General features: G+C 39.2%; 1 protein-coding gene across 3 annotated transcripts in view; it reads left to right on the top strand.

Moving 5' to 3' along the window:
- The first annotated feature begins 5,286 nt into the window (after positions 1-5,286).
- Positions 5,287-10,962, top strand: part of prkg1a (protein kinase cGMP-dependent 1a) — a 78,374-nt gene continuing 72,698 nt past the window's right edge. The window contains exon 1 of one of the 3 annotated variants that reach the window (XM_052151293.1): positions 5,287-5,540. In XM_052151293.1, coding sequence (XP_052007253.1) covers positions 5,287-5,540 — 254 coding nt within the window. Of the gene's footprint in view, positions 5,541-9,465; positions 9,559-10,298; positions 10,848-10,962 lie in introns of those variants that run through there. The other 2 variants (XM_052151294.1, XM_052151292.1) reach the window with 2 other exon arrangements.

The raw sequence follows: 10,962 nt of genomic DNA, 5'->3' as shown, positions 1-10,962 counted from the left end.
CTGGAGCGCCCACACACAGGAAGGGGCAGCAATGTAGACAGATATGCTGTTTTCCACAGTCGCTACAATTAGATCAGGTTATCTGAAGAAGGGTTGTGACTCTGACTGTGGACTTGCTATACAGTTCTGTCACTGAGGTAGAGAAATCTGTTTGCTGTCTTTAGATCTGTGGCATGAAGAGGTTCCCTCCGCTGCCTGACCTTACCCAGCCGCACCATTTAAGGCCTGTTACGCTCAACTCACACATGTGTATACACACACCATTACTTTGCACCACACACACATAATAATCTAGCCTGAGCACAAATAGCCTACACCACTGTCAACACAGCAGAAGCTAAAATATATGTCTATCAGACAGACAGATTATCATCTATCTATCTGTCTATCTGTCTGTCTGTCTTTCTGTCCGCCCATCTGTCCGTCTGTCTGTCTGTCTATCTATCTGTTTGTATCTATCTCTTTGTCTGTATTTCTGTGTATCTATATGTCTGTCTATCTGCATGTCTGTCTGTCTATCTATCTATCTATCTATCTATCTATCTATCTATCTATCTATCTATCTATCTATCTATCTATCTATCTATCTATCTATCTATCTATCTCTGTCTGTCTGTCTGTCTGTCTATCAATCTATCTATCTATCTCTGTCTGTCTGTCTGTCTGACTGTCTCTATCTGTCTGTCTGTATCTATCTCTTTGTCTTTCTGTTTATCTATTTGTCTGTCTATCTGCATGTCTGTCTGTCTGTCTGTCTATCTATTATCTGTTTACCTGTCTGCCTGTCTTTCTGTCTATCATCTGTCTGTTTGTCTGTCTGTCTGTCTGTCTGTCTGTCTGTCTGTCTGTCTTATCTAAAACAGTCACAGAATAAATTATCCTATTATATAACTATTTTAGATGGAAATTCCATGAAACTTTTACAAAAGAAAGGTACTTCATCAAATTTGATTATATTCTCTTTTTATTTGGAACTTGTTGAACATTATTCACAACATTGATAAGTCTGATATCTTTTCAAAAGCATATACATTATGTACCACCTACTCTGACTCAAAAGAGTTAAACTAATATTATAAAATGAATAGTTTCAACTCTAGTTTTTGATTGCATATGTTGCAAAATAGCAGATATATGCACACTTATTGTTGTGCATTTGTTGAATGACACAATTAATCCATCCCTAATTGAGAGGTTTGGATTATGACCTGGGATAAGAAAAGAGCACCAGTGTAGACTCTGTGGCTACTACCAGAGCATGTTTTTTCAGCACTCTTGAGAGACAAGAATAATAGGCCATATTGGACGTGAAGAAAACACTTCAAAGCTGAGACCAAATGTGGGCAGTCTGTGAGAGAAAAGCTGAGGATCCACCATAAAAGAAAATCATTTGGCCTTGCCCATGCATGACGATGGCCACAATAGTTCTGAGGATGAATGAGTGAGTCAGAAAGAGTGAATGAGTCAAAAAGGTGTTATTCACTGTAAATACTGTGTAAAAACGTTTCCATAAAAGGCTTGTATCTAAAACTATTCTTTACATATTGTTAAAATGGAAGCTCATGAAATACAATAGAAACATGAACAGTACAGTGTGCTCAGATGGTGAAATCAACTTGATGAGTGATCACCAGCACATTTAAATATTCCATTGGTTTAATGAATCATGTCCAATCACCAAGAATTATAAGACACCAATACACATCACCTGAGAAAAGTGAAAATAGTCATTGTGAAAAGTGTGTACAAACACTCACCTAAAAATGTAGCATTTTAACCTGAGGGGAGACAACAGTGTAAGAAACAGATAATAAGTGAGAAGCTGAGAGAGAGAGAGAGAGAGAGAGAGAGAGAGAGAGAGAGAGAGAGAGAGAGAGAGAGATGAGAGCAGGAGTCAGTTCAGTTTTTCATCAACCTCCTCGCCCAGGCTGTGTGAACTGACAGTTGATAAAATATAAGCAGACAGAGATACAGTAATTAGACTGAGCTCTACTCTTTCTTGAAGGTGTAGCGACTGCTAAGTCTCAACATTTCTCAGCCCATATTTTGTACTGACACACAAGGAAGCTGCTGAGGAAGGCATCCCCATCTCTAACTTTAGAAACAGGAAGGTTTATATATTTTTAATAGGCACATGGATGAACTTATTACAGCCTTATTGACCATATCTCCTTGCTGACTTCCTGTATTCCTTATTTCAGAATGCAGAGGCAGAACTAATCAATGACTGACAAAACGTCCTCTGGTCCTGAAGCTCAGAGCCATCCTATTGAGTTTCAATGAGAAAGAGGGAGCGGAAGAGAGACTGTGTAACAGGAAAGGGGTGAGTAATGTCTGCCACTGTTCTTACCCTCAGCACCTCCCGTCAGCCCCACCCCAACTCAGCCTGTAATCCAATCATTCCCTAAGGTGCACAGCAGTTCTGTGCTAATCACTGTGTCATCATTCACAAAGCTGGAGATCATATCACATCTCTGTGATTGCACCAAAGTCAAATAACTTATTTTGATACATGCTCACCTTTGATAAAAACATAGGCTACCTCATACACTGACAGACATATTGTAAACGAACATAAAGCTACAATAATCAATCACCTTAGTAGAGATAACATGAGTAATAGAGTGTCTTTGGATTGTCATTTAAGTCACAGCCATATGTTTTGATCCTAATTTGGGGTTTATTATAGGGTTAGTTCACCCATAAATGACACATTTAGGCAGCATAAAAGTAATCCACACAAAGCCAGTTGATCAATTAATGTCTTTTGAGGCAAATTGATAGGTTTGTGTAAAAAATAAATAGATAAATAAAATATTATTAACTTAAAAAAATTGCTTCCTGCCAACAGTGACGTAAGGGAAATGGCGCATTCACACAGACGTCAGAAGCGTGCGCTTTTTATACAACAGAGGAATGAACGTCACGCGAGAGTTAGGTCATTTCAAACATCGATTCAGCTCTGGCCAGAAGCAAAAATTTAAAGTTGCAAACATTTAAATTATCGATTTGTTTCTTATACCAACATATCAATTTGCTTCAGAAGACATTAATTAATTGACTGTCTGTTAAGATTGTCATATGGATTACTTTTATGCTGCGTTAATATGACTTTTGGACCGTCAAATAGTCAGCAGATTGATGGCACCTGTTTATTTGCATTTAATGGACAAAAAGAGCTGAAATGTGCTTATAAAAAATGTCACTTTGGTTCTGCTGAAGAAGGAAAGTCATACACATCTGGGATGGCTTAATGGTAAGTAAATTTCACTTTTGTGTGAACTAACCCTTTAATGCAATAAGGTTTGTGTTTGTTGGTGATTCACATTATTCATAAATATAACCACCTTCTGAGCTTTTGGCAAATACAATTTATTTATTCTTTCTCCTTCCTGCCCAGTAGGCAGTAATATGGATGAAGAATGCGAATCGCCAAAACACAGATGAAGAAGAACTCGGTTCTCTTGTGAACGTGCATAGAAGGGCTGTTTGAAAGTAGATCCAGATTTAAAAAAGGACTTAAATATTGATCTGTTTCTCACCCACATGAATTATATCACTTACGAAGACATTGATTGAAGTCATATAGATTACTTTTATGCTGCCTTTATATGTTTTTGAGCTTCAAAGTTCTGACCACTTGCAGTTAATTACTTGCATTGTATGGATCTACAGAGCTGCGATATTCTTCTAAAAATCTTTGTTTGTGTTCAACAGAAGAAAGAAAGTCATACACATCTGAAATGGGATAGTACGGATGTACAGTGGATGTACACTTTAAAATATTGCCAGTTGTAGTAGGTCATCTGGGTATTTCTTGAATGCTGAGGATTTGGACACCCTACTCAATGGCATACTGCATATATGTCTATACATAGAAACCTGATTGGCAGCTGTTTCTATGGAGCGCAATACGTTGGTGCGTCGGCCATATTGGATAGGTCAAGAGCTGTCCATCAACACATGAATGTAAATTGACAGATATGGTCTGCAAAAGTCTGTTGTCTTTTCCAGACAATTTTCAGATGATCTGATTTTCCATAAAAATGTTGCAATATTTTAGATGATATAAAAAATAATCCTGACTTCACTTCTAAAACAGTTTTTTTTCATTATTAAGAGACTTGGGTGCAATGGTTGCCTTTCATAATTATCTAAGTAGATTTGTTGTTTTTCTTGTTCCTCCCTGTCTCTATATAGGCCTATCTCTATCTACAGTACAGTATTTCAATCTACAGTATTTCTCCCTGATAATGTATATCCCTTAGAGCCTTTCCCTCATGAATGAATAGAGGGATGATGCTTTCATACCATGGCTGGATGGTCATGAATGCACAATAGCATACTCTACTGTACAATGGCCAGGTCATTAATGAAATAATGCTGCTTTAATACCATAGTGCTGTGTGTGGCATTATCCAGCTTCTCCACTGGTCATAGGATAAAAAATAATCCGAAAACAGAGTGAGTTTTACTCTAGATAGAATGGTAAGGTATCTGTCTATTCCAGTTTGTGATTCTCGTGTCGGCTTTCACGAAATTACGTCATGCGTCCATCACGTGACTGGGAAGAAGCAGCACACTCATTTTTGGGGGTGCCAGGTGGGGCATAGACGAAATTGTTTTATCATTGTTTGAGCGTGTAAATAAAACAAATACAATTCGTTGTGATATATTATTATTGTTAATATTATTTTGTGTGTAGAATGCTGTTGTTACTGTATGACTAAACGATTGTGCGATTACTATGCAATCATAAAACAGGCGCCACAGTCCTTTTCGCTGTGATTCCAATCAGAACATGTCTTGTTTTTGATAGCTTTGTATGTCATATAGTTTCCCGCGATTGTGATTCTCGCAAATAACATTTATTCCCCCTCTAGGCCTATATTAAAATGTCTGTGTATGCCACTCTTTATTTGAATGGTGTTACAATCTTTCGAGGTATAGCTTCAACCTTTACGATGGGCTTTGCCCCCACCCTCCCAAGCACAAAAGTGAAACTCCGCCTTTGCCGAAGCCCCGTGGAAGAGGCGACAGCCTGTGCCCGGTGCATGTTTTTGGAAGGGGATGTTTGGGACAGTGACCGTCACTAGCACCAGCGCACGGGACTAACAGCGGGACCGACACCGACTCCCATTTCCTACAGTAAACACGTGGATAGATCAGCGGTGGATCTTCAAAACCAAATCTTCTCCGGACGCGTGACACAGCTGGAGAACGCGCCTGGTTGATTTAACGGGGATTAAAGTTTTTTTTTTTTTTTTTTCCTTCTACTACCTCACAATGAGTGACCTGGAGGAAGACTTTGCCAAGATTTTAATGCTGAAGGAGGAGAGGATACGAGATCTCGAGAGGCGTTTGGCGGATCGAGAAGACGAGATCAACGAACTAAAACGAAAACTGCACAAATATCAGTCGGTTTTGCCGTGCGCGCAGATCGGACCCCGGACGCACCGAGCGCAGGGAATATCAGCCGAACCGCAAACGCACCAGGATATATCAAACCAAAGCTTTAGGAGAGTTGCCAAATCTGACAGGTGAGACATTCTAAAAATGTTTTACAACTGTTAAACATCTGCAACTGATCCTTGGTGGTTTTGGGACTTTTAATAGTTTGACACCTTGTTGGTGCTTTTTGGGTGCACTGTCTGTCACTATAAGGGCGTGTTGGGTGCAATATTGTGTGTTTGGAGTATTCGGGACATGAATAGAGAAGCTTTTAGGATGACAGAGCATCTTTGTGAAGCTTCAAAGAGAGGAGGAGGAGAGAGGGTGTATCATTGATCTAAAACATCATCATCATCATCTGCTCCCAGAGGGACCTGAGCACAGGAAGCTTCGTGCATTATCGGCTTTTAGGGTTTGAACGTGTAGCGCCCAAGAGCTTGTCTGAGGATATTTAATACGCCATTAGAAAGTGCTTTGTTTGACCATATGTTTCCCCTCCCATCAGCCATATACCTCTGATACGGGGCATCGCTTCATGTGAGCATCCTTAAAAAATATTTGGCTGAACTTTCTAAGAATTCAAATCAGATAATTGTGCACAATATAATGTACACATACAATGTATGGCTAATTGTATTTTCTGAGATTGGCTTTCCAAAAGGTCTTTCAAACCATCTAAAACATTGTTAAACAGATTCTGAGTAGTTCATCTGAAATGCTTCTGTATTTACTGCTTCTTACTATTCAGCAAGTTTGCTTAGAGATAAATACAACTCATTTAATTATTTTAAGACTTTGCCTGTGGAAATCTGTATCCTTTGCAGTGTTAATGAGTTGTGGTGGTCTGCGTTTCAAAAGATCCTGCTGAATTATTTTAGTATCACCCCACAGTTGATTTGCATGCAGCAATGTCCACAAGAGGGCAGAAGTCCTCTTTGTTGTTCCTTTTTTCCCCATCAATTAAGGGCTGTAACTAACAACCAAAAGTGCTTTAAAAGTCTTTTCAGTTGCATTTTTAGGATGATCACACTTGGAGCAGAGTATGTGCAATTATGTGTTTGTATAGCATGAGGTAGATGTGCTGGCCAGGGTTGGACTGGTAATCTGGCATACCAGGCATTTTCCCGGTGGGACAACACACTTTTAGGCCGATCAGGGGCGTAATGGTCATCGGGAGAACAGCAGTTGGGCCAATTGCCATGTAAAATCACAGGCCAATTTCTCTTCCCAGTCCAGCCCTGGTGCTGGCCTAATGACTCTTACTCAATGATTTAATTATGAAAGAGGCAGAGAGACAAAAGCAGTTTGTAGCTTAATGAGCACTTGATACCATATGCCGATAAACAAACAGTGTCCATATTAGGGATGTCTAGATCCGATCACGTGATATTAAATCGGGCCCGACCACGTGGTTTCAGACCTCCCGATCAGGACTCGGATATGTATGTATATATATATTCTCATTATTTTTTAACACATCTATAGTTATGCGGTGGCAGAGTTAGACCCTTTTGACTCCACACAGAAACAGCAACGCGTGCGGCATGACATCACTTTGTTTCAGAGACGCTATTGGTTAAATGCAGGCGAAGTAGAATATGGAAGCAGCTTGAAGCGGAAAGCGCGAGTATGTCTGCGGTCTGGAGATATTATAAAGTTGATGACAACAACATTGCCATAGCAAACTGTGAGATATGTAAACTGGGGATTGCATGAGGTGGAAAGGAAAAGGCTACATTTAACGCAACAAACCTGATACGGCACCTCAAAAACAAACGTCCGACACAATACAGCGAGTTTACCCAGGCAACACAGCTGAAGACGAGTCAGCTCACGCTGCAAGAGAGTTTGAAGAGGAGAGAAAAAATGCCCCGTGACTGCACGAAGGCGCAGGACATCACAATCAAGATAGCACAAATGATCGCAATGAGTGACCTGCCATTCGCCTTTGTAGAGAACCCTGGATTTCTTATGCTCATGGAGCTCGTAGAACCTCGATTTGAAATGCCGTCTTGCCACAATTTCACCGAGAATTCTGACAAACTACTTGTTCTGTTATCAGATGTACGCCATGTTTCGTTCACCACAGACATCTGGAGTTCGTCCGTAGCTCCCATGTCTCTACTAAGCCTTACCGCACAATGGATTGACTCAAGTTTTGTGGCACTTTTATTTTTTTATTTGTTTACATGCCTGCCAGGCATTTTAAGTTGAGGTGCTATTTGTTTTTATGGTAGACTTTTTTATATTTACTGTTGTACTGAAGTCCAAAAGTGAAGAATTTATGTTATTTATTACTTGTTCAAGCTACCTCACAGAAGTGCTCTGTTTGTTAACAGAGTTGTTGAATGTTAAAATAAGGTGAATTCAATAAAAAATAAGGAACATCCTGGATCTGTTTTTTCGCTCTTCTTTATTCTTTTTTTTATGTATTATAGAAGTATCGGATCGGGACTCGGTATCGGTAGATACTCAAAATCAAATGACTCGGACTCGGACTCGAGGGCAAAAAAACCTGATCGGGACATCCCTAGTCCATATGTTACAATCCATGTCCAGTTACTTTTAGAACCTTGTTAGTAACAAAGAGGTGCTGTATAACAGTTCGTTGCAATCCCAAATTTAAAGGGATAGCTCATCTAAAAAAATTAAACATGTAATCATTTACTCACCCAACATTCACTCATGTTGTTCCAAACCTGATGTCTAAGCTTTAACCAGTTTGACCATTCTACACTGACCTCTTTCATCAACAAGTCATTTCTGTCCACAGAACTGCCACTCACTGTTTTTTGTTTTTTTTTGCACCATTCTGTGTAAACTCTTGAGACTGTTGAGTGTGAAAATCCCAGGAGGTCAACAGTTACAGAAATAGTCAAACTAGCCCATCTGGCACCAACAATAATGCCACGGTCGAAATCACTAAGATCACATTATTTCCCCATTCTGATGGTTGATGTGGACTTTAACTGAAGCTCCTGACCCATATCTGCATGATTGTATGCATTGCACTGCTGCCTCACGATTGGTTGATTAGATGATGATAAGTAGGTATACAGGTGTTCCTAATGAAGTACTCAGTGAGTGTATATTGCACCTTAAAACAGTGTTTACAAAGTGCTTTACACATGTTCCCATACATTAAATAAGATACAGATAGAAAATAGAATTTAAAAATAAAATAAGAGAATGAAAAATCAATAGGGAGCTTTCCTGGATATAATTTAAGCTTTACTCAATAATGCATGTTTTTTAATTGACTTGTCAAGGACATTTTGCTTGACTCTAGAGTTATTTTTGAAATATCTTGTTGATGTCATCTAAAAAAAAAAGAGTTGGTGCACTGGTAAGGGTCCCAAAGAGACAAAATTGTGGCAACTGTGAGTCTGTGGCAGACGTGAGCAGTCACACATCATGTTCCAACAGATCCTCTTTCCATCGATCCACAGAGGAAGAACCCTGCAGGAAGAGTTTATAGAGGTGAAATTTAAAGCCTGTTTTTCAGGGAGAGTTCCTTTCAAGGACAATGACAGTGAGAGAGATAGATGGTAGAAAAAAAGAGCATCAGAGAGGAGGACTAATATTCCACAATACATTATTCAGGTCATTTTCAGATATTAGTTAGATAGTTCCATTTTTGTAATTTCTGGTTAAAAAAATAAAAAGGTATAATCTGGGTGCTCATGGGCTTTTGGAATCGTTTGTCAAGCGGTTTCAATTTGTAATCGATAGAGCATCTGACACAGGTATCATTTGCCTTATACTTAAATATGAAGGTTAACACCCCAATTTACACCATACCTGCGTTTTTATTGTTTAGTCACTTTTCAGCATCATTAGCCCTTACGTCTCTTAATTTGTCCTGTGTGTCCTGCATCTTGAAACACCAGAGGGCGCCTTATGTCCTTTAAAATTTGTCAGCCCAAACTTGAGGCAAAACAGACATGACGTATCCTTACCACCTCTCCAAAACAGATATCATTTATTTAACTAATATAGCTACAGTAACCATGAATAAAGAAGACCGGGGCAAGTTGTCATAGATATTAAATAGTCCAGGGACTATTTCTCATGGTAGTTTACTTTTGAATTTTACGACCTTATGGGGTAAGTTGCTAATAGAGAAACCTGGTATAAAATCGCCTATTATAGTCGTTTCTGCAAAAAATAATAATAATTTTATTTTAATTAATTAGGTATCATGAACTAACAATGAACGATATATTTATTACAGCACTTATTAATCTTTGTTAATGCTATAGTTAATACAAATTCAATTATTCATTGCTATTTCATGTTAGTTCATAGTGCAAGTAATGTAAACATATACATGTTAACATAAAACTGTATGATTGATAAATGCTATAAAATATTGTTTATTGTTAGTTCATGTTAACTAGTGTGTTAACAATTTAACACACTAAATATTATCTTGTCAGATTTAGCCAGCGGAAATTGCAAATAATACATTCTGATAACGGTATCTAAAACATTGTACTAATAAAAAAATAGCCAAAGACAAAATGCCCTAACCTGACATTTTTGAAAAATGCCCTTGTCCTGGGATGTTTTAATGAGATCACAATGCAACATAAAGCTGACACATAACTGTTGAATAGTGGGGTGATTAAAATGCTTGTTAAAGTTATTAAGATAAATGTAAGGCTATTAAATCATCACAGAGGGCAATACAGCCCTCCGGCGCTGGACATCCGTCTGAATGTCCTGGAATCCCGCGCTGTTCTGTGACGCACGCGAGTGCTGCTTGAGCCCCGCTCATTCTTCACGTCACTACCCACGAACGTCGCGCGCTTACACGGATACGCGTCTGTCTGTGCTGTGAGGTTTTGTGCGCTTCTGTGAAGCTGAGCGCTTTTTCTTTTCTTTTCTTTTTTTGTTACATGGATACACTGACATACTTTTTTTCCACAGGGTATTCTGTTTTGTGTGGTTGTTGTACTTGTAGAATAGAAAGAAGCTGGTTTAGTGAGCAGGATCTCTTTCCTCTCAGTAAAGTTGGTAAAAGTGCGGTTCTGTGAGGATACGTTCGTATTTATTCGGTTCTGTTCGGTTTTATTCGGTTTGGAAGGGATGACGATGGGGACATTACGCGACCTCCAGTATGCGCTTCAGGAAAAGATTGAAGAACTGAGGCAGAGAGACGCGCTCATTGACGAACTGGAGCTCGAGCTGGACCAAAAAGACGAACTCATTCAGAAACTGCAGAACGAACTGGATAAGTACCGCTCCGTGATCCGCCCGGCGACCCAACAGGTCCAGAGTCGGTCGGAGCTGCAGGAGCATCAGCGCACCAAACGCCAGGCGATAAGCGCCGAACCTGCCAACGTCCAGCAGCTGAGTCACGTGACGCTGTCAAACGTCCCCAAAAGCGCCAAGTAGGTTAAATATTATAGAATATAATACCAACTGAATACATTTAATACCACAATAAAAACATCTAATACCACAATTAACCATCAAATATGACATTAAATTCATCCAACACCACCT

Source organism: Xyrauchen texanus, chromosome 20 (assembly GCF_025860055.1).
Source record: "Xyrauchen texanus isolate HMW12.3.18 chromosome 20, RBS_HiC_50CHRs, whole genome shotgun sequence".
Taxonomy (NCBI): Eukaryota; Metazoa; Chordata; class Actinopteri; order Cypriniformes; family Catostomidae; genus Xyrauchen; species Xyrauchen texanus.
Note: the sequence above shows the minus strand (reverse complement) of the source record. Positions and strands in the feature narration are given on the sequence as shown.